This window comes from Panthera uncia, assembly GCF_023721935.1.
Source record: "Panthera uncia isolate 11264 chromosome A1 unlocalized genomic scaffold, Puncia_PCG_1.0 HiC_scaffold_16, whole genome shotgun sequence".
NCBI classification, from domain to species: domain Eukaryota; kingdom Metazoa; phylum Chordata; class Mammalia; order Carnivora; family Felidae; genus Panthera; species Panthera uncia.
In genome coordinates, this window is record NW_026057576.1 from 21,168,432 (window position 1) to 21,194,219 (window position 25,788).

Consider the following 25,788-nt stretch of genomic DNA (forward strand, 5'->3'; position numbering starts at 1 on the left):
CCCCTCCCCCACTTTTAAAAGTTTTTATTTATTTATTTTGAGACAGAGAGAAAGCACAAGCAAGGGAGGGGCAGAGAGAGAGAGGAGCGAGTGAGAATCCCAAACAGGCTCCGTACTGTCAGCATGGAGCCTGACATGTTGCTCCAACTCATGAACCATGAGACCTGAGCTGAAGTCCATGTTCAACCAACTGAGCCACTCAGGCACCCCCCAAGCACCCCTTGAAACTTTATCAACTATCCTATCTGTAATGTCTAAGGTAATGTCTTTCATTTCAAACATACAGAAAAGTAGAGAGTATGTATCTATCAGTGTCTGGAAGCAACCAGATTTACCATGTTGCCAAATTTGTCTCAAATGCTCTTCTGAAAGAGACATGTAAGTTTACAGATCTTTCTGAATTTGGGATATCTTTCTTATCCTTAATACTCTTAATGTGCATGCTTGCATACATCCACTATTAGTATATACCATCATTTTGTGAGTTTGTTTCTTAGTTTATATCAGCGGCATCATGTTTTACATATCTCTAATTTGCTATTTAATACTGTAATTGAGATTTATCCATAGTATAAATTCAGGCAAAGAAGTATATAGTATTCCATTGTATTAATCCTCCAAATTCTATTCATTTCTCTCATGGATATTTAGATTGTGTCCACATCTTTCATTATTACAACACAGTGCAATGAATAATCTTGCACATGTACTCTTATACACATGCGTAAGATTTTCTGCAGGATAAATATCTACAAGTATGTATGTTAGATTTTAGATATGCACCTTTTCAGCTTTATTAAATATTGCCAGATCATTCCCCCCAAAAAGGCTGCACCAGCAGTGTATAAGGGATTACACTGATCTACAGCCTTTCTATATTGTCAGATTTCTTAATATTTTACATCCTCATTGAGGTTTTAATTTGAATTTCCCTCCTTCAAAACACAGTTCCAACCTACTTTCTTCCCCCAAATCTTTCATTAGTCCCATGAATTACCCCCAAGAAGATAGGGTGCTTTGTCTGTATATAGCTAGTATGTGGCCAACTTTGTAGCTAACATGAAATTCTTTTCCTTAAGCACTCATTAATGTGCCACTTAAGTTTGTCAGCTGTTTTAACTTTAAAATGCCAATTTCAATATTATGTAAGTATGAAGACTATTAAGTGGCCAATAATATGCCAATTTCAATATTATATAGGTATAAAGACTATTAAGTGCTCAATAATATGTGTATAGACACATATGAGACATTGGGATTGATGCTTTATAAGTATTTTATTCAGACATTTCCTAAAAAAGAAGGCATAATGGATAATTTAGAGCCATGTTGAAATAAAAAAGAAAATACTTTCTTCAAGTGTAACTAAGTATTTCTAAGGCAATACTTGATGAGAAAAGCCTTTTATATCACTTTCAGTCCTTACCCATATACTGGGTTATAATACTGTATATGTATGGGGGAGCCAGGAATATAACAATTGTGAATCAATAGGGGCAGACACTGTGTGTTGTACTTAGTATTTCTTACATGACATAATCTAGTAGTGGTTACCTTAGTTAATGCTTGTGAAATTGAACTGTATTTAAGTTCCTAAAAATATATGATATGTGAAATGACCATCATATGTAACCAATTTTAAATCTAAAGATTTACAATTTGTCATGATTACAATACAATCATGATTCCTACCTACCCATGTGAAGCAGGCAAGAGGAAAATATTTAAGAGACAATTTAAAATATGGAAGAAAATATCAGTGGTGGCCAAAAAATATTTTTTTCTGATAACATTTTAAGGAAGGCAGAAAATGAGGGAAACATGAACTATTATTACTTAAAAATAATTTTTAAACAACAAAACAACAGTGTGAGTTGGCTAATTTTGAACTCATTAAACAAATTATTTTCAAAATTATTCCAGAGAGATGACTCTCCTTATGTACCTCACCAAAAATCAAAAACCAAAACCAAAAAGCCAAAACTTAGGAAATGTTCAAGAATGTTTTTGAAGAATTATTTGTGACAGTAAAAACTGGAAACAATCCAAGCTTCCATTAGTACTAGAATGAAGCAATTGATGTATATTCATGTAATGGAATATTATGTAGCAAATACCTATAAGTGGTAACGTGGATGAATCTCATACATGAACTATTGAACAAAAACCCAAAGACAAAATAATACATATTGTGTAATTCTATTTATATACAATTCAGAAACAGGCTAAATTAATCTTTGGTTTGAGGAGGAAAAAGGGGATACTGCTTAAGAGAGAGAAAGTACTTCCTGGGAAGGGATACAAGGAAGCAGCTGCACAAAAATGATTTATGCACTCTTCTGATTATGTTGGCCTTAAATAAAAGCATTCTTAAAACTTTAAACAGTTCAGGGGTGCTTGGTGGCTCAGTTGGTTAAGTGTCCGACTTTGGCTCAGGTCGGCTCAGGTCATGGTTCGTGAGTTTGAGCCCCACATGGGGCTCTCTGCTGTCAGCATAGCTGTCTGTGCCCCCCCCCAACACCCCCCCCAGCTCGTTCTCTCTCTGAAAATAAATTAATTTAACAAAAACTTTAAGCAGTTCAGATAAAGCATAATTTGCCTTTCCACCTCTTTCAACCAATCCCTTTCTCCTGAGAAGAACCACTGAACAGATGGGTGTGTATCTGTTCAGACCTTTTTTCCCTGTGAGATATATATATACATATACACATATATATATGTATATATACATGTACATTTTAAATTGCATGTTCTCTTTTTCTGTTTCTCAATTGATAGAACTTTTTTTTATTGAAAATGTAATAAATTCACATTAAAAAATATTCAAATAGTACCAAAGGGTGTATGGCAAAATTTAGACGACTCTTTCTGGGGTGGGTCCCTGTTTATAATATCTTGTATATTTTCTGTCATGTGTTTAGATGTATATGTATATTTTTCCCATTTTCAATTATTATTTTTTAAAAAATCACACAAATGAAGCATTTTAGGAATACGAACCTTGAGCATTCTATCTGGTGATAGATTATATATAGGAGTACTCTGAATATATAATCACTACAGTTTATTAATGAAAGGGAAATGTTACAAATTGAAAATGCACACAACTTTTATTTGTACCTATTTATAATTTCTGACAAAAAAAGATCTTGCCTTAAAAAAATCTTGCTTTATATTAAGCGAATACATACAAGAAAAATCATGAGAAAAATAATCCTTGTAAGCAGGCTTCTCATTTAATATCTCTTATTACAGAAGAGCAAAGAATTTTTAGAATTCTGTGGATAGTTTTCATTTGAATGTCCCTATTTACTCAGTGCTGCTTATAAGCTATTCTTTATTTCCTCCTGTCAGCCCAAATTATATTTCTTTTTTTTCTTTTTTTTTAAATGTATTTATTTTTGACAGAGATTGACAGATCATGAGTGGGGGAGGGGCAGAGAGAGAGGGAGACACAGAATCCGAAGCAGGCTCCAGGCTCTGAGCTGTCAGCACAGAGCCCGATGTGGGGCTCGAACTCACGGACCTTGAGATCATGACCTGAGCCAAAGTCGGACGCTCAACGGACTGAGCCACCCATGTGCCCCCAACATTATATTTCTTAAAAGTCAACATTTCCTACAGGATTATAGGGCACAAGGGTTGATTAACTATAGTCACTTAATTAGAGGGTTAGGAATTATTCTAACTACACCAGAATATCTAGTAGTTAATCTAACAGAAAATCAATTGTTTTTAGAGTAGAAACCGTCAAAATTCCATGACCATTATATTTCATTTAAGATATTGTTCCCTTAAAATCTGATGACCTTTCACAATAGAATTAAATATATACATATGTATTTCACTAAAATACTATAAAATATTTAATATTTTAACTTATAATTTTGCTGTATTAGCTTTAATTATATGAAAGCATGTTGCTATTCACTTCTCAGATGAAATAATTTGCCAATTTTTACTTTCTTGAAAACAGGAAGAGATACATACTTTAAAAATGAACAAATGAGGGGCGCCTGAGTGGCTCTGTCTGTTAAGCGTCCGACTTCGGCTCAGGTCATGATCTCGCGGTTTGTGAGCTCGAGACGTCCGTCGGGCTCTGTGCTAACAGCTTAGAGCCTGGAACCTGCCTCGAATTCTGTGTCTCCCTCTCTCTCTGCCCCTCCCCTGCGCACGCTCTGTCTCTCAATAACAAATAAACGTTTAAAAAAAAAAAATGAACAAATGAAATGATATTGGTCCCAGTAAGAATACTGTGATACAGTGCCAAATTTTATGCCAAATATAAATTCTAGTTTGTTTACACCCTTTGTAACTTTTTTTTAAATGATATTTTAGGAAGCTTTTTTTCTTTAGACTACCTTAAAATTTACACCCAATTTATAAATCTTATTTTGTTATTTCTTACAACAAGAACCAGCACAATAATTTGCACATAGATAGTACGTGAATAAGTGAGATGATTTTTTTTCAATGCAGCATGGCTTAATGTCAGAATTTTTAAAATTATGTGTTCATAAAAAAGGTGATAATATAAGCAGATTTTCATATCTGTATCTATGTGTGTATCTCTAGGGAAAAGTTAATAGTTAATATTGACATTTTCAAAAAATATTTGACTTTCTTATGTAACATCATAGAAAGTGGCATGGTGCAGACATTCTGGAGAAACAAACTCTAATGGGAAAGAAGAGATTGATTTAATGTTTAAATTCTAACCTTTCTAAAAACTTTTAAGAATGAGACAATTAACAAACAGCTATTTTGTTTGCCAGGCAAAGCTACAGAGCAATTAGAAGACTAATTTGGGCCATGAAATTTCTAGGATTAAAGGTCTGGATTAGAATTCTGAGGCCAAAAATTACTGTCACAAAGGTGTGAGCTATTATTTTAGAGTCTCAGTAATCTCACCCCTAAGATTTACTAAATGTTTACAGTTTGGTCAGTAAAGAACTTGACTCAATATGTAACACAATGCAAGAGCTCAAATGGTAGCTATTATTTTTATTATTTCTACTTATATATTTCCCAAACACCTCAAATTCAATTGAAGATCTCTCATACTCTCTCAAATCTGCTCCTTCTGTTTGCCTTATTCTAGAAGATTTTATTATTTTCCCAAATATTTGTGGCTTCTCCCTTGGGCAAGATTATCCTTCCCCACTTACTGATCACATGTTTTGCCATGTGATTTGCACTGGATAATGAAACATGGGTGGAGGTCAGCATGTAGGTCACCATTATCTTTGCCATGATACCATCAACATTCTACATATAGGCTGGAGCACAGCCACAAATGACCTCTTAAAGATGTGTAGTGTAAGCAATAAGCCTTTTGGTAAACTTGGGATTTACAGGATGTTTCTAACCATGAAGGAACCTTGCCTATCCTGACTGATTAGATTTATCTTAGTGAACATGGCCTTGACATCCACCTAAATATTCAAAGAAGGAGTCTGGGAAAATTTTTACCCTCTCTCAGTTTTGTTCTTTGGCCAGTTGTTCAATTCTGGTCAATTCTACCTCCCTAATATTTCTCAAATTGTGCATCATTAACATGACCTTAATCCAAGTTTTCTTTTTTATCTATTACTACAATATTTTCTTTCTCCAGGTTTGCTCCCCTTAAGCATTTTAATCTGCATTAGTAAGATTAATGCATTTATTTTCTCTTAAATACTTCAAATGCGTGTCACAATTGTAAGAGCTTAAACAGTTATAAATTCATAAATGTCATAAAACTGAAATTTTCTTAAACACTTAAATTTTTTTTAATGTTTATTTATTATTAAGAGACAGAGGGAGACAGGGCATGAGCATCAGAGGGGTAGAGAGAGGGGGAGACACAGAATCAGAAGCAGGCTCCAGGATTTAAGCAAGCTGTCAGCACAGAGCCCGATGTGGGGCTCAAACTCAGAAACCATGAGATCATGACCTGAGCCGAAGTCGGACGCTTAACTGACTGGGCCACCCAGGTGCCCCTCTTAAACACTTTAATTGCTTAAATACCAAATACATACAGATTATCTCAGTAATATTGATTATCTCAGTAATGACACTCATTTATAAACTTAACACAAAAGTATTAATAGCATGAGTCTGATTTACTTCATCATTTCTATGCTTAAGTCAAAGAAAACTCTAGGTCCAAAGGGCTTCACCGAACAAGTTCTACCAAATACTTAAGGAAGGTATCCAAGGTTTTTTTTGTTTTTTTTAAATAGATTCCCCATATAAGTGAGATAATACAGTATTTGTCTTTCTCTGTTTGACTTACTTCACTTAGTGTAATGACCTCAAGGTCTATCCACATTGTGGCAAATGGCAGGATTTTTCTTCTTTTTTATGACCTAGTAATATTTCATGTATGTATGTATGTGTGTGTGTGTATACAAACACATATACCACAACTTCTTTACACATTTCATCCATTGATGGATACTTAGGATTGTTTCCATATCTTGGTTTCCATACATGATGGTGCAGACAGCTTTTTGTTAGTGATTATTTCCTTCAGATGAATACCCAGAAGAAGAATTGCTGGAACATATGGTAGCTATATTTTTAATTTTTTGAGGAACCTCCATACTATTTTCCATAGTGGCTGCATCAATTTATATTCCCACCAACAATGCACAAGAGTTTCTTTTTCCCTGTATCCTCACCAACATTTATTATTTCTTGTTTGCCACAGTTATTAAAACTAGCCAATCCTAAACTGTTACTCTACCCTGATTTACCTTTCTTGCAGAAACACCAATAATGGCTTTCGCCTAGCCTTTCCTCTTGTTCTTGTTTCTGCCTCCTGACCAAAACCTGAAGCTTTCTCCATGCCCTGGTGTGCCCCCTTCTTTCAGGAAATAGAAGTAAAAAAATTTCTTTCAATAGCATTAGCCTCTCCATGTTATTACTCAGTCATCTCCATAAATTAAAACCCTGCAGGTACAAATGAGACAACTATAAAATAACAATAACAAAAAGATTAATAAAATGGAGAAGATCCTGGGGGAAAAAAAGCCAGATAAGCTGAGTTTTGACAGATCTTAACCCAAAGTTTAAATGTACTCAATCATTTTAGAAGATACATAAATAGAAATTAGAGAAGGTAAAGTTAAATAAGGAATCTGCTGAGCCACATAAGAAACCAAAATACCTGAACTTTTCTTTTGATGGTGGCAACAGTGAACATTGCATGGTGCTTGATGCAAATGCAGATTTGGAGGTGCTAACAGGACAGCACAAGCACTCACATATGCTTTACCTCCTCTATCAGGAAAGGATATAATCTCAAATCAAGCACAAGCTTGGGAACGAGCAATGGTGCAGCCATTTTGTAAAATAAGCTGGCAATATCCAATAAAGTTAAACATAGGCTTACCATACAATACAGCAATTATGTTCTTAGGTATTCACCCAACTGAGTTGAAAACTTATGTCCATCCAAAACCTGCAAGTGAATTTTTTTTATAGTTTATTTATTTTATTTTGAGAGACAGAACATGCTTGAGCAGGGTAGGGGCAGAGAGATAGGGAGAGAGAGAATCCCAAGCAGGCTCCACGCAGAGCCCTGACATGGGCTGTGAGATTATGATCTCGGCCAAAATCAAGAGTGGGATGCTCAACTGACTGAGTCACCCAGGTGCTTCAGACCTGCATATGAATGTTTAAAGCAGCTTTACTTACAGTTGCTAAAAACTGGAAAGAATCAAGCTGTCCTTCAATAGGTGAATGGATCAACAAACTGGTACATTCATCAATGAAGTATTATCCAATAATAAAAATAAAAGTTATTAAGCCACAAAAAGAAACTGTCTAGACCATATTGCTAAATGAAAAGAAGATGGTCTGAAAAGGCTACATACTCTATGAATCCAACTAAATGACATTCTGGAAAAGATAAAAGCATAGGAACAGTAAAAATATTAGTGTTACCAGGGGTGGATGGGGTGGGGGAAAGTGGGATGGAGAAAGGAATGAATTGATAGAGCATAGGGGGGATTTTTAGGTCAGTGGAACTATTTGTTATGATAATGGTGATATATGATATTATACATTTGTCAAAACCCATACAATTGTATTATACCAAGAGTGAACCTTCATGTAAACTGTGGAACTTTATCAATATTGGCTTGTTAATTGTACCAAATGTAGCACACTAATATAAAATGTTAACAATAGGGAAAACTATGTGGAAGAGGTGGTATGAAAGAAGTTCTTTGCTCAATTTTTCTGTAAAACTCAAACTACTATAAAAATAAAAGTCTATTAATAAAAAGGGGGGAAGAATGAGGAGTCTACAAACACAAAAAACAGCTCAGATGTTGCCACTCAGAATGAATGATAAATGTCTATTATACCTTCCCTAAAAATAATACTAGTAGCAATGATGTTAAGGTGGGATTCCTTCTAGTATGATTCATGAGCCAAAAGGCCTACTTTGTAACATGACATACTACCAAATACAGAAGCAGAAAATATTGATGAAGTGATAATCTGAAGGGCCAACTATAAAATTAATTTGCTCTCAAGAGGTGGGACAGAAATCATCCTATTATATATTCCCAAGAAATAGTGTAATATTCCCCCCAAAAAGTCAAGACAAGGGATACTCTGTTATTGTGAATTTTTAACATCATGCATATACACGACATTTCCCTCTGTCAAGAACTGTCTTTTAGTTTGCTTCTGTACCACAGGCACGAACCGGGTGGTATCACATATCCATAGGTAAGCTCTAACTTGGCCATGCTTGGCACACCAATCAGTTCCTGAGTTAAGACAAAGAAATGCCTGTTGTCAACTTTATTAAACTCCCACCTCTGTTACCTACTTTTGTTCAGTTTCTTACATTCTACCACAGCTATTAGTCCACTCTCTTTAGTATGTATCTTTCATAACTATCCCTTAGTTTTTTGATCCACTGCTCACTATAACTATCTCTATTGATTTAAGTCCAGACTGGCATGTCTACGGAGTTTCCTCAGTCTTTTAAACATTTATTGAGTGCTTCAATTCAGATTCAGCAAACATTTACTGAGCTCCTTCAGGCGCATTTCACCCTCATAGTTACAGCCACTCTAAGAAGCAATCTATTATTACCTCCACTTTATAGAGAAGCAAACACACCCAGAGAAGTTAAATAACTTGTCTTAGGTCACCCAAATCTAAATCTATCAGTCAAGTACAGTGCTCCTTCTACTCATCTCTTTCTCCCTAGCAAATTACAATACTCTGTTAGTTCGAATTTAAGGCTTAACTCTAACTCCTGAAACCTATTTTTCAAACCCTCCCTAAAAACACATTCCCTAGATCCACTAATCCCCAAACCAACCCTTCAAGTCCTGCTCTAGTTGATTCTTCTATTCCCAGCTCCTTTCTCTATACCCAACTACACCACTACTGTAACAGGCTAGATAGTGCCCTCAAGATTTCAAGAAAAATTCTACCAATAGAATCTCCTTTTTGGATAAGTCAAGAGCATCATAGTCTTGTTTCGGCCTATTGTCTTCCCCTTTACAAGACTATACACTATAGCAACTATGTCAATGAATTGTAATTAACTGCTTAATAGATTCTTTTATACATTAAGTTATAAAAAACTTGAAACCAATGACTGGCCTGAAGAAATACTGATAACTGAAGATACTCTCAAAGCCCCAAAGTAAATGGATATCTGCCACATCCATTATTTTTGCAGGAAAAAAAAAAATATCTTAACAGACTTAACTTTGACCATGAAAATCAAGCTTAGTGAAATGAACTTTCTGCTAAAAGCCATCTGAGTATATGTGAAAATTAAAACCAAGATATACTTTTCATGAATTTTTATACAAACCAGAAAAATTCAGAACCCAAGCCAATTGCTCTTGATTTTTCAATAGCAAGGTTAACAAAGTAGCTTCTTATCTTGAAAGCAAATCTTAATTGTCCACTACAGATACTAAGTTTGTAAATTAACAAAATGTGACTATTATTTTCTTAATCTCCCAAGGAAGCAGAAGGAGTAATGGTTAGGATTGAAAGCTTTGTGTGATCTTGAGACTGTCTAAAATTCATTTGGTTCAACCTACCTACCTCTTGGGATTATTGAAAGAATAAGATGATAAAGTTCTTAGCGCAGTGTCTTTTACATAGTGAGCACTCAAAATGTTCCTTCTCATTATTATTTATTATGTCATGTCCTTCATCTTTGTTTCCCCACCTGTAATATTAAAATCCCTACCATACAAGGCAGTTATGAGAATTAAACATATTGCTTGGTGCAAGCTTGGTACTTATGAAAGCCCATCACTCCCAACTGTTTAGCATTACTGGGGAATCACAAGTCAAAAAATTAGAAAACTTCTAAAGCCCTGGGTTGGGGAAAAAATACACCAGCTCTCAGGAATTATGTATTTGCTTTTGGGTGGGGGGAGTCTGGTGAGAAGAGAAGAGCAGGAAGAAAAAGAAGATACAGTTTTATTATTATATAATGTAAACAATCATTTAATCACATAATTAAGTTATGATTTCATAATGATTTGAAGTAATGATTTATAATAATCATTAAAATGCAAGGTTAAACTTAGTTAAAAAACAATCAGGGACTAATACATTGTCTAAACTAAAACAAAAACAACTTTAGTGGCAACTAAATATACACACAAGAAATTTAAACATTAATTAGAATAATAAATAAAAAAATAAAGAATTTAAACATTAATAGAAGCAACTTCAAAAACAGTCTCATTATTTCATTGTCTTATGAAACCAAAACACCATTTTGAACTGGAGTTTAAGATCCGAATTAACAGGAACCCACTATTGTGAAGTTTCATTCTGTTTTAAATTTTGCATTCTTCTGAAAGAAATACATGCATACTAGACATAAGGAAATAAACATTTCAGTGTCCTTACCTGTTGTGTTCCATCTGCACTTACAATAGGGGCAGACAGAAGAGAAATATCACTACTTAAAATCTGAGCTGTATCCAGTAGGGGTGGATGTTCTGCCATTATCAATAAGACATTAATACACTGGATAACCTTCCAGTTCTGAAAAACAAAAATATATAGCCATCGGTGTGTACATCCTCAAAAATATATTAAAATATAATACATTCAAGATTTATCTCATTCTTTAACCTAAAAGGATATTCTTGTCAAAGGAAATTTTGTAATACTCTGTTAACTACTTTTTTCTGTCAATAGACCACTTAAAGAAATACATTTCTTACAACTTAACCAACTGTATGTCAATGTAGACAGTATAAACTAAGATATAGTCAAACCAATACATGAGAAGCTTCTATTTAAATTCCATGTCTGTGTCTCTATCCCTTCCATCTCTATACCATGTTTATTTAACCACCATTATTCTAATGAAATACTAGATAATAATTAGTATGGCACAGGCACTAAAATGCAAAGACTGTGGAAGCAATTCTACCACTAATTTTTTTCTTTAAGCAGAGAAGGTGATTTTGAAGACACAATCCCCCCACCCCATCCTAGGAACTACACAAGAATTATGATTTGTCACTAATTCCTCAGAGAAAAATGGTAGAAAATTTTGCTGAGGATTAGAATAAAAACCTTCAAGTTTTAAGCTTTAAGCTCTGACACTGGTCTTCTGTCATTCTGGTTTTATTCTTCTTTTCTAGGTGACACTTACTTTATAATAAGCCAAATCAGTGATGTCAGTGATGAAAAGCACATACATTTAGAAATCTTTAACTGCAGACATAGTATCACTTATATAAAAAGTAAAAGACTTGATGTAAGCAATACTAATGTACCATATTAAATGTCAGCTAATTACAAGTCAAGCTGAACTGAGCTTAATCATAAATATTACCAAATTTATACTAAAAAGCAAAATTACAAACATTTTTGGGTGCTTGGAGAATTCTGAAATTCAGTAGTGTGTCAAGCAAAATGTTTATCTTTTGCAAGGTATTAAATTCTTGTTATTTATTTTAAAATCTTGAATCTCTGCAGAAACTCTCAAACATGTGGATTTAACCTAAAAACAAATTTCTATTTAGATATATAAAAACTGCTGTTAAGATTTTAAAAAAATATTCAATATAGGTATCTACATCAAGATTTTATACTGAAGCCACAGTAAGCAATATTTTATACTATCTCATAACAATGCATGTCATTAAACACATTATATATGTTATAATTATATATACATATAAGACACATATTTATAATGTGTTTAACATACATACACACACACATATATATACACACACACACATTTTATATTTATACATATATAACATATATAAAGGGGAAAACCTAACTTCTGGCTTAATCTGTATTGCTGTATTTCTTTTCTTTTTTTAAGCTTATTTATTTTGAGAGAGAGAAAGAGAGAGAGAGAGAGGGAGCAGGGGAGGGGCAGAAAGAGAGGGAAAGAATCCCAAGCAGGCTCTGTTCTGTCAGCACAGAGCCCAATGAGGGGCTCAATCTCGTGAGCCATGAAATCAAGACCTGAGACAAAGTCAAGAGTCGGACACTTAACCAACTGAGCCACCCAGGCACCCCTGTAATGTTGTATTTTTTAAAGTATGATAAAAGCAGTGGGTAAATCATGTCAAATAATTTTAGTCTGTGAATATGCAAAAAGTTGTAAGACAGGAAAGAGACAATGTACTATTTTCCCTCTTGCATGTCAAAGAAACACTCAGGGACGTTAAGAGGACTAACCAGAGAAAGTTTATAGATAATTCATTTTGTAAAATTAGTAAATTAAAAAAAATAGCAAACCACTGAGTACTTTTTGTCATTATATTGTTTATAATATTTTACATAGTATCTTTAACTAAAACTGCAAACTGCCAGTATTACTTGAACTTTAGAAACTAATGCTGAAGATATAACCATAATTTGATTTCAAGAGGTGGAATGGAAGCTTTACAAAAAGAAACACAAATTTCTTCTGAAACTCTAGTTAATTCTAATAGTACTATTATAGATTGTATCTGAAGCCACGTGCTATTGCTTTAACATTATCATTCCATTTAAGGTGTTATCTCTAATTTTATTCTTTTCAAAGCTCTAGCATATCAGAAATTTCTTTCATCAATTGCTTTCTTGCATGGTATATCCATTTCACTATATGCAAAGGTTTTATATAAGTTTGCAAATTAGAAATTACAGCCATGCAACTGAAATGATGCATTTAGAAACATAAATATTCCTTTCAATCCTGTGTAGAGAACACTGTCAGCTTTTTCTTTCAATTTCTTCTAATTCTGTTATTCCTATTTCCTACATTTTCATCTCACCTTGCGACTATAAATATCCACTTAAGTTATGCATCTATTTTTATTTTCTAATAAGGTATCATTAGATACATGAAAAAAGGGGGGGGGCAATTTGATGCATTTGCTAATTTTCAGGGAATAAATACTCCCCCGTAGCTCATTTCAAGGTACCATGGTTTAAAAACTGACCTGAAAATTCCTGATTTTTAACAATCACCTTTGTATACAAGTACAAGATGGCTCCATATCACTATTTATATATATAATCTACATATCAATATTAATTTATGTAGCAATAATATAATATTAACATTTGGGAAATCTGGGTGAAGAAAAGCTAGATATATCTGTACTACTCTTGCAACTTTTAAGTCTGAAATTTTAATTAGTGCCAAATTAAACAGTATTTAAAAAATTAACACCAGGTAGACTGCAGATCTGAATGTAAAAGGTAAAACAAAAAAGCTTCTAAAAGATAATACACAAGAATATCTTCATAACCATAAGACAGAGAAAGATTTTTTAAACAGAGTACATATTAGATTTCTTAAATCATAAAAAAAGAATGATATATTGAACTTCATTGAACAATTAAGAACTACTATTCTTTAAGAAATATCTTGAAGTGAAAGGCAAGCGACAGACTGAGAGAAGCTACTTACAACGTATATAACTGAAAGAGAGCACATATTTAGCATTTATACAGGCCCCCTACAAATTGATTTAAAAAAAAATGCCAAGAGACTTGAATACACCCTTTACAAAAGTGGAAATTCAAGAGGCCAATAAACATATAAAAAGATTCTCAAATTCATTAGCTACTAGGAAAAAGCTAATTAAAAATCATAATGAAATGCCATCATATACTCACTAGGATGATAAAAATGAAAAAGACTGACAACATCAAGTATCAGCGAGACTATGGAACAACTGTCATACTCATGTGTAATGGGAGTTGAAATTCACAAAATCACTTTGGAAACCACTTTGATATTATTTACTAAAGTTGAACATATAAATATTCTATGATCCAGTTATGATCTGGTTATTAGACTCCTAGTCTACCAAAAAGAAATGCAAGCATATGTGCATCAAAAGATAAGTACCTGAAAGTGTATATAGCAGCACTTTTCTTTCCTAACCCTAAACTGTAAACAATTTAAAATGTCCCTGCACAGTAAATAGTACCTAATTCATCCAACAGACTACTATACAGCAATGAAAATTAATGAACCAGTGAATAGGGAACAACACACATAAATTTCACAAATACAATGTGAATGAAAAACAGAATACATACAGTGTAACTCTATTTATAGAAAGTTCAAAACAGAATAAAAACCAATCTATGTGTTAAAAGTCAGGATAGGTAATTGTTTTTGGAGAAGAAATGATGGGAACTCGGAGAGGCATGAAGGCAGTTTCCGGGGTGCTCATGATAAAAACACAGAACAAACTAGGAATAGAAGGCAACTACTCAACATAATAAAGGTGACAGATGACCTGTGTTGGAGTAGCAGTCCTGATGATAGGGGTCACCTTTGGGGTCCTGCTTCCCTTTTCTTGAAGGATAACACATCCTCACAGTCTGCCTTCATTCACTTCTGATTTCTGTTTCCTTTAGTCCCAGGAAGCAATGTTTCACTAATACAATCACATCTCTCTTCCAGGCTTCTGTTGAGATGCTAATTATAATTAGGTCCATGGTCCACACCCACACTAAAATCCTTATCAAAAGGCTAGTCAAACACAGTTTTGGTGTTCTCTTCAGAGCATACTTTCTCATTCTTTGCACTATGGATAGACCGAAAATTTTCCAAATCTTTAAGTTCTGGCTCCTTTTTTGCTTAACAAATCCTTCCTTCAGTTCATTTCTCTCCTATTTTACCACGAGCAGTGAGAAGGAACGAAGATACTCCTTCAACACTTTGCTTCAGAACATCCTCAGCTAAATAACCCACTTTTATTTATCACTGTCAATTTCTACCTTCCATAAAACATCAGAACATGAACACAACTCAGCCAAATTCTTTGCTCTTTTATAATAAGGATCACCTCTTTTCCCCCCATTATCCAATGACAATATTCCTCATTCCCATCTGAGACCTCTTCAGAATGAACTTTACCATCCATATTTCTACCAATATTTTGATTATGATTATTTATGTATTCTCTAAGATGGAGGTTTTCTCTTCAGCTCTCTTCTTTCTGAGCTCTCACCAGTTGCCAGTAGCAATCTCTGAAAAGCAATCTTGGCTTTTTTCAGCATGCACTTCAAATTTTTTCCAGTCTCTACCCCTTACCCAGTTCCAAAGCCACTTCCACATTTTTAAGATACTTGTTATAGCAGCATTCCACTCACTGGTAACCATTACTGTCTTAGTCAGTTTGGGCTGCTAGAACAAAATACCACAGACTAGGTGGCTTAAACAACATATATTGATTTCTCACAGTTCTAGAGGCTGGGAAGTCCAAGATCAGGGTCATGTTCTTGGTGAGGGCCCTCTTCCTGGCCAGCAGATGGCTACCTTCTTGCTGTAACCTCACGTGGCCAAGAGAAAGCTCTAGTCTCTTCTTGTAAGTATACTAACCCATAAAGGACATAAACCTCAATAACTCCCAAAGGCCCACCTCCAAATATTATCACATTGAGGGTTAGGGCTTCAGTTTTCCGTCCATAACAGTACTTAGATATAGTACTGTGCTTTCTCACTCAGTCACTACTAATTTAGAATTATAGATTCTAAATCTGTATTAAATCTTTTACTCAAATATTCTGCCAGTTTTTCTTCCTTAAACTCCCTATTCATATCAATTTATTCTACCTGAATTCTATTTTAAGGATGCTGCTGCTGGAATCTAAGGTGGTTAGCTCATAATAATGAGCTATACCCAGAGTTTGAAACTTCAGTTCTAGTTGTTTAAAAAGTATTTATGGGAAAATGCATAGCAGGATCATGCTTGGATTATAGCCACAGCATGAGAGGTCCAAAGGAAAAGTATGTACATTTATTTAAAAAAAAAAATTTTTTTTTAACGTTTATTTATTTTTGAGACAGAGAGAGACAGAGCATGAACGGGGGAGGGTCAGAGAGAGGGAGACACAGAATCTGAAACAGGCTCCAGGCTCTGAGCTGTCAGCACAGAGCCCAACGCGGGGCTGGAACTCACGGACCGCGAGATCATGACCTGAGCCGAAGTCGGCCGCTTAACTGACTGAGCCACCCAGGCGCTCCGAAAAGTATGTACATTTAGATTAAAATATCCAATGTGTTTTTCTGGTCTTTTGTCTAAATCAATGCAACTATAAATTATAGGACTGTAAGGCCATATCTGAAATCACAAAACTATTACATACTCCAAAGAGTTTGAGTATCATATTTAAATCCAGAATTTAGGAGTACTTGAGAATATACATATGAAAAAGGATTAAGTAAAAAATACTGCAGTAGCAACTGTATTAAGACAATGCAATTATGGTAATTTTTTCTCTATTGCCAAAATTTTTTATAATGTGGATATGGTTATACCACTTTCATCAAAATTTCAGTTTAAAAATAAACAGTTAGCTTGTAAAGCCCTAGCCAACTACAATTATATTTGGCTTACTGACCATCATATGTCATTAATTTTGCTTGAGCTTGGACTTTATCCAAATTAATAATTCATCTTACAAACTGATATACTAACATGTATTTTTCCAAATTAGACCTCTATTTCATTTTTTTTTAACTTTTGGATTTTTTTACTTTCCAAACTTGATTATATTATATTTTTAAAAAACGCTTTAAATCACCTGTAGTGGAATTTCTGAGATGAAAGTCGTGGGACTCACTGTGCAAAATCATCCTATCATTTCTTATCAGAAGCCTACAACAAATATTTTCTAGATTTTATTTAACAATGAGATGTTATTATTTTATATTTTTCCCCAGACTATTTCTTTCAATTACACTGATGTTAACTGTACTCCAGAAAAATGACTCTTAAATATAGGTTATTAATTACATGTATAATTTTGTTTCACTTAAATTTCCACATCTCAATGTGAACTTTTATCATGACAAAGGAAGTTGTATTTTTTTAATTATGAAAGAAATTTATATTCACATAGAAATAAGGAAAAAGGATAGGAGGAAAAGATAGCGCTATCAATAGTTTTAAATGACAGATATCAAATAGAAAAAAATAAGATAATTAAAAAAAATTTTTTTTAACGTTCATTTTTGAGAGACAGAGAGACACAGAGCACAAGCAGGGGTGGGGCAGAGAGAGAGGAGACACAGAATCTGAAGCAGGCTCCAGGCTCCAAGCTGTCAGCACAGAGCCTGATGTGGGGCTCGAATTCACAAGCTGTGAGATTGTGACCTGAGTTGAAGTCAGACACTTAACCAACTGAGCCACCCAGATGCCCTCAAAATTCAACAATTCTTAACCATTCAAAAGACCTATGATTAATCCAGGCTTTAATTACTTTGTTATTATGAAATGACCCTCTTTATCCCTGTATGTAATAATAGTCTCTGTTCTGAAATATAACTTCTGATGTAATATAGTAACTCCAGCTTTCTTTTGGAGAGTGTTAACATGGTATATTTTTTCATCCTTTTGCTACTAACTTCTATGTACCTTTAAATTTAAAGTAGGTTTCCTGTAGATACTATATATTTGGGTCTAGATTTAAAAAAAAAAATCTAATCCAACGATCTCTGCCTTTTAATTATGGTATTATAGTATTTAGACCATTCATATGTAATATAATTATTGATATGGTTAGGTTTAAATGTACATGTGTTCTTTATTTCTTTTTTCTTATTTATCTGCTTCATTTCCATTATTCTTATTATATCATTTATCTTTGTTGGCTTTCAGTCTATTATTTATTCTTTTTTACTCTACTGGTTGCTTTAGGGTTTGTAATATGTATCTTTAACCAAAGACTAACTTCAAGTAACATTATACTAATTCAGGTATAAGAACCTTGTTAACAATACACCTGCAATGTCTCCCCTTCTGAGCTTTGTGCTATTGCTGTTATATATTTCCTCATGTTATAAACCCTATAATCATTATCACTTTTAAAGTCAACAGTCTTTTAAAGATACCAAAATTTTAAAACATTGTATATATTTACCCATTAATTACCATTTCCTGTGCTCTTCATTCCTTTCTATAGGTCCAGGTATCCTTATGGTTTAATTCTAATTAATTAATTAAATATTAATTAATAATAAATTCTTTCAGCTTTTCTATGTTTAAAAAGTATTTGCCTGTTTTTGAAAGATACTTTTGCTTGGTAAAGAGTTCTAGATGAGTTTTTTCTTTCAATGTTTTAAAAATACTGCTCCACTATCTTCTAGCTTAAATTGCTTCTGATGAGTAATCTGCTGTTACCCTTATCTTTGTTCTGTTTTTCTTTGGCTGTTTTTAACATTTTTTTCTTTGTCACTTGTTTTAAGTGATTTGGTTATCATGTTCCTTGATACAATTTTGTTCATTTTCCTTATGTGGTGTTTCTTGGTTTACAGTTTTATCATATTTGGAAAAATTTTGGCCCTTATTTCTTCAATTTTTCTTTCAGTTCATCTTTTAAATAATTCTCTTTTATGTCTCATCTTGGATAATTTTTATTGGTAGGTCTTCATCTTTTCTTTGGTAATGTATAGCATCCCATTAATCCAATCTCATGTGCTTATCTTGACACTACAATTTTAGTCTAGAAGATCCCTCCATTTAACATGTTCAATTTTACTTCTACCTTCTCCAGCATACCAAATACTGTTATAACTGTTTTAATGTTCTTGACTACTAATTCACCATGATATCTTTCTGGGGTCAGTTTTTGTAAGTTTATTTATTTATTTTGAGAGAGACAGAGAGTGAGTGAGAGAGGGAGAATCCCAAGCAGGCTCAATGTGCTCAGTGCACAGAGTCCAACTCAGGGCTCAAACTCATTAAACTGGGAGATAATGACTTGAGCCAAAATCAAGAGTTGGACATTTAACCAACTGAGCCATGCAGGTGCCCCGGGGTCAGTTTTAAGTCTGTAATTTTTCTCGCGTATTATCTGCTTCTTCACAGCCTTAATAGTTTTGATTGAATGTCAGACATTGTAAAGTTTATCTTATTGGCTACTGGATATTTTTGCATTCCTATAAATATCCTTGAGCTTTGCTCTGAGATGTTGTTAAGTGACTTGGGTCATGCTTTAGGCAACAACAGAATTGTGTTCTTGTGCTGGATGGGAAAAGAACATTTGTTAATTTTTTCCACTACTGAGGTAACAAGATACTCCAGAGCATTCTACCAAATACCCTGTGAATTACCAGGCTTTCTACTCTGGCTGATGCAAAGAAGTACTATTTCTGGCCCTGTGTGAGTCTGGATGCTGTTCTATAGAATCCTTTTAGATGGGTCTTTCTCTAACCTGGAGTAGCTTCCTTACACATATGCATTTACCAGTACTAAGTGCTCAAGGGGGATCCTCTCCAGATCTTTGAGGTCCTTCCTTATTCTATGTAGCTCTTTCCTCTCTGGTACTCTTTCCTGCATAATCTAGTCTCCTTTGACTGCAAGTTCCATTAATTCAGATTGCCCTGTGCCATGCCCCAGAAACTTTCTCTAGGTAGTAATAAGGGTATCAATGATAGGGCTTGCCTTGTTTTCCCTCTTTCATGGCCTGATATCTAACATCTTGAGTAATACTGTTTCATCATTTTTTTTTTTTAAGTTGTTTCAGGCAGAAGAGTAAATTCATTCCCTTTCAGTTCTTGACAGGGAACCAAATTCCCTACTCTTAATTTTTAAAATACCCAGTAGACAATAGAAAGGTGAATGAATTTATCACAGGTAAAAACCAAATGACTATGCTTTAAAAGCACAATTTTTTAAAAGTATGGTCCAGGCTTCACAAATGGCAATGTGCTCTTGATATGTCCTGAACTAAAAGAAAAATCAATGTTCTTTTCACAGATATTTTGGGCAAATGACCACAATTCTTTAGCTTTTATTTCTGTGTAAGACTAAGTGTTACTAGCAGCCTGCAGAGTGAGCTCGTATTTGCTATTAAAACATGTTATTTACAAAGTAAAATTAGTACATTTCAAAAGATTACTTGGGCCTCTAATTCAGGGTTCTACTAAGACATTTAGCTGCCATGCAACACAGTAAGGATTCCCACAATTTGAAGGAAGATAATTTTCATTATCTGTTTATCTATCATCAGTGCTCTCTTCAATTGTACTGGTTTTTGTGGTATTTTCAATAGGTCATGGTTTTCAAGTTCAATAACTTTTATTTATAAATTACTACATGTTTACCTTTATCATTCCCATATTCAACTTAGTTTTTGGAGAACGCTGATTAACCCAATAATGTACAATGATGCATATATACATTAACCATATTTTTGGCTTATTACTTTAACCTTGTTGCGTAAGTAGATGTATTTATAGACCTTCCAATTTGGCTCATATGGTAGCATTTCATCAGCAATCTGCTGTTTATGAACTTATGTTATTTAAATAAATTACAACATATTTTCATGCTAAGTGCAATAATGTATTTTTACACATAGGGCAGTGTTTATAGGGCATAATTCTGTAATAGGTTGAACCATATAAAATCATTTTTTAAGGTAACCACCTGAAAAAATTGTCATTTTTAAGGTAAAAAATATGAAAATAACAATTTTATATGGCTTAACCTAATAGAGCAAATACATATTTTACATATAAAATATATATTTCATTTCCTTATAAGGTAAGTGATAATTTATACAGATTGTCAGCAACAAATTTACCATAACTTATCTTACTCTCTAATTCCTTGTCCACTGGAAAGGTGGAAGTTGAAGAATGGGTGGGCCTCCATCTTTTATCCACGTAAGTGAACAGAGGTTTAAAAAAAGAGGGAAAGGTTGAAAGTCACGGCCATTACTCTCCATTGCCAGATAAACTAAACACAACTTAATTAAAAAAATTTTTTTTAACCTTTATTTACCATTGAGAGACAGAGAGAGACAGACCGTGAGCAGGGGAAGGGCAGAGAGAGAGAGGGAAACACAGAATCCGAAGTAGGCTCCAGGCTCCGAGCTTGTCAGCACAGAGCCTGATGTGGGGCTCAAACTCACAAACTGAGAGATCATGACCTGAGCCAAAGTCGGACATTTAACTGACTGAGCCACCCAGGCGCCCCTAAACACAATTTAATTAAGCACTCAAGAGATAAAGCCCCAGTTCCTCCACTACAAAATCACACCTTAATACTAACATGAAAATCTGGTTAAAATGGACTTCAAAGGCACTTTTGATGAAAAAGACATCAAGAAGAAACATCTAATCAGGAAACTAAGGGAACTGAGACCAGGAGTTGCTTCCAAGAAATCAACCCTATCCATTAAAGGACAGATAGTATACACATAAATAAGATTTTTTAAAGTGCCATCTTCTTAAATTCCATTTTATAGTTCTAGCTGTCGATGCTTTCAGAGCACTTAAGTTACCTTTAGAGCCCAAGGTAATTACCTCTGCCACAATTCTGTTTTCATCTACAAATATTTTATTACCCTTTTAAAATATACCCACTTATAAATTATATTCACTTTGCTTTTTTAGAATTTCAAATTCTTGGTTACATCTATCAGAATGACTTTGAAGACTAAACCAGTAGTTTCATAATATTTTCTGACCAAAATTAACACCTTGGCATCTAGGTTCACAATAGAAGGGTTTGCATTCCCCTGCAAAAGCTACTGTATTACTATAACTTCACCATATTTAACATGTTTCCTTCTAAACAGAGAATTTTATAAGACATCATAAGAAAATCAACAACATTTTTGCATTTCCCCTAAGAAAGATTTGTCTGTAGAACCCAGTATTTTAACATTGTTCTTTTTGTTTGTTTTTAAGTACGTATTTATTTACTTAGAGCTGGGGGGCAGGGAAAGAGGAAGGGAGAGAATGCCAAGCAGGCTATATGCCGTTAGCACAGAGCCCAACGCAGGGCTCAATTTCATGAACTGTGAGATCATGACCTGAGCTGAAGTTGTCAGATGCTTAACCAACTGAGCCACCAGGCACCCCTTCATATTGCCCTTTCTGAGGTAACCACAGTCTTTGTTTATAAATCGACTATTATGCTTGAGTTAAATATTATTGTCCCTAAACATGCTCATCCTTCCTCACATTATTTTTTAAAAATTTTCCTTGTCCTTAGTCTACCTTTAGCTCAAACTGATGACATCAATCCTAGAATTTACCACCAACTTTCCTAAAATATTAGGTTTTAATATTGAAAGGGGGGAGATGAATAAAAATACCCAGGCAAATGAGGCTTGAAAACTATATTCAATATTAAATTTTGTATTTGAAAAAAAAAAAAAACCCTCTAGCTTTTATAATAGAAATTCAGAAAGTAAAGTACCTGCATTGTTTGGCAGGTATGGTAATAAAAGTTGAGAATCACTTGTCTACAATTCTGACTTCTTTAACCTACTATAACAGAGCTTCTGACCCAATATTACACTAAAAGTGCTGTTTTAAAAAGCACCAATGACTTTAGACACCAGCTGGGAAGCTTATGAGTGAAAGGAGGTGTTATTAAAAGTTACACAGAAAAAAAAGGGACATACAGCGATGTCCAACAAGAAGGTATGGCTGTAACAAGGACTAATCATAATTGCCAAATCCAAACCCTCTTATGTTTTGTTATTTTTGTTATATCACAAAAGTTGTACATTTTATACTTAAAAACATATATATATATAGTCATAATTTTTAATTCTTCCTTCTGTCCCCAAATCCAGCTCCCAAATTTGTAGCTACCCACTGTGGAAGGTACCCTCTCAAACTTGTTCTCTACACTTACTTACATGTATATATAAAGTTTTCTAGTTGTTACATAAATGAAATGACATGCACTGGTCAGTGTCTTTCTTTTTCATATGAAATATCTTACTATTTTCTTAAAGAAGTACATTTGTATTTATTTAATTCTTTTTCACGGCTGCCTAATATTCTACTGCAAGGGCGTACTATAACTTAACTATTCTAATGCTGAATAATGGAATTGCTTCCATTTTTATCCATACGTTTTTCCCTCTGCAAGAAATAAACATGTAAATTCTATATGAAACTATAGCAGTATTTCTTTAACCCATATATACAGAAATAAAACTTCTATTCAGAAGTATGCACTTTTAAAATGGATATTGCTAAACTATTCTCCTAAAAAAGATGAAGCTATTTACACTTTGTTCAATAGTTTACAAATGTCTACTTTCCAATTTTACTTTGTAATAAAATAAGCAAAAACTGGACCTTAATATTACTAAGATGTTTCTGATGTTTTCATTTAAATTTCTCAGACTACTGGTGTAGTTGAATAACTCTTCCAAACTTTATAAGCTATCTATATTTTTACTTCTATGAATTTCCAACTTATCTTCTTTTTTGTTTTCTACCAGGCTGGTTTTTTGTTCATGCTGATTTGAGAGCATACCTTGAATACTTTGAATATTAATTTTGTCTATTACACGTGAATTATTTTGACAATTCAGTTGCTTGTTTTCTTTTTTTTTTTTTTTAATTTTTTTTTTTAACGTTTATTTATTTTTTTTGAGACAGAGCATGAACGGGGGAGGGTCAGAGAGAAGGAGACACAGAATCTGAAACAGGCTCCAGGCTCTGAGCTGTCAGCACAGAGCCCGACGCGGGGCTCGAACTCACGGACCGCGAGATCATGACCTGAGCCGAAGCTGGCCGCTTAACCGACTGAGCCACCCAGGCACCCCAGTTGCTTGCTTTTTTTAATGGTATCTGAGTTTGATGCCTCACTTGACAAGGCCTACTCTACTCTAAAATGTTTTTATTTTTTTAAAAATTTTTTAATGTTTGACAGAGATAAAGCATGACGGGGAGGGGCAGAGAGAGAGGGAGACACAGAATCTGAAGCAGGCTCCAGGCTCTGAGCTGTCAGCACGGAGCCCGATGTGGGGCTTGAACTCATGGACCTTGAGATCATGACCTGAGCTGAAGTTGGACACTTAACCACTGAGCCACCCAGGTGGCCCTCCAAAATGTTTTTAAAAATTCACTTCTAAAACTTTCACCATTTTATTTACTTATATTTAGTCTATCTAGATTTTAGTTTTGATAGTGGCATGAAGTGGGTCCTAATTATCTTTACCTCAACTGGATAACCAATTGTCCCACACCATTTACAGAACAGCTCTTCCATTACTCATTTATCACACAATAAATTCTTATGTATCCATGGAGCTCCTCCTGACTTCTAAATTCTGTTCCTATCATCAACATGCTCATTGCTACTCCAAATTCTTATTTTTTTAAATTGTAATTTTATGGTATATTTTCATCTTTGGTAGGAAGTTTGTTATGTTTTTTTTTTTTTTTGAAATTTACTTGGCCATTCTTATGTATTTCACCTTGTTAAAACTTGAAACATCAGTTTGTCAACTTCCATTTTAAAATCCAATTATCATCTAATTAGAATTACACTAACTCATTGACTCATTTGGTGAGAACTGCCATTTTTACAATATTGAGTTATCATATTTAGGAATATAGTATGTTCTCCATTAAGATCTTCTTGTAGTTTTCTTTATATAGCTGCTGCATATTTTAAAAGGTTCTTAAGTATTTTATAATTTTGACTTCTACTTTTTTATTGTTTTTCATAGTTGGCTACTGCTGGTGTATAATAAGAAAGGTAATGAATTGGGGCACCTAGGTGGCTCAGCTGGTTGAGTATCTGACTCTTGATTTTGGCTGAGGTCATGGTCTCATGGCTCATGGGATCTAGCCCTGTGTTGGGCTCTGCACTCACAGCATGGAGCCGGCTTGGGATTCTCTCTCTCCTTTTCTCTCTCTGCCCCTCCCCTGCTCATGCTCTTTCTGTCAAAATAATCTTAAAAAAAAAAAAGGCTAATGAATCTTCTAAGTTATAGCCAGCTGGTTTACTAAAATCTCTTTGTGACTCAAATCACGTTGTGCTGACTATCCTGTATTTTTGAAGTAGGCAGTATCAACTGCAAATACTAACAGTGATATATCTCACCTTACTCCCTCGCCCCACCCAGCATACCCCTTATTTAGATGTTAATTATTTTTCTTGTTTCTTACTGCATTGGCTGAGACTTTAGGGCAAGTGTTATGTTCCTATCTTCTTATGGAAGTGCTTCTAATATTTCACTGACATTTAATACAGGCTTCTGACAGAGACCCTTTACTAGGCTATTTCTTATTAATTGTTATCAGGGACAACTGAATTTTAGAAAATGATATTTCTAGTACCAAAGAGATAATCATACAGTTTTATCCTGTAATTAATACAGTGAATTACATCAATATGTTTTCCAATACTGAATCGATATTATACTCCTGGGATTCAACATATCAGAACTGATATGATTTAATGATTAAAAGCCCAGGCTCCAGAATTGGGTGCCTGGGTTCAAATCCCAAATCTTTCACTAACTAGTATCTTAGGCATGCTGTTTAACTTC

General features: G+C 34.1%; 1 protein-coding gene across 2 annotated transcripts in view; it reads right to left on the reverse strand.

The window, feature by feature from the left end:
• Positions 1-25,788, reverse strand: part of FNDC3A (fibronectin type III domain containing 3A) — a 143,664-nt gene that overhangs the window by 108,393 nt on the left and 9,483 nt on the right. For both annotated transcript variants that reach the window (XM_049646901.1, XM_049646902.1), the window contains exon 2: positions 10,897-11,034. In XM_049646901.1, coding sequence (XP_049502858.1) covers positions 10,897-10,995 — 99 coding nt within the window. In that variant the 5' untranslated portion in view covers positions 10,996-11,034. The remainder of the gene's footprint in view (positions 1-10,896; positions 11,035-25,788) is intronic.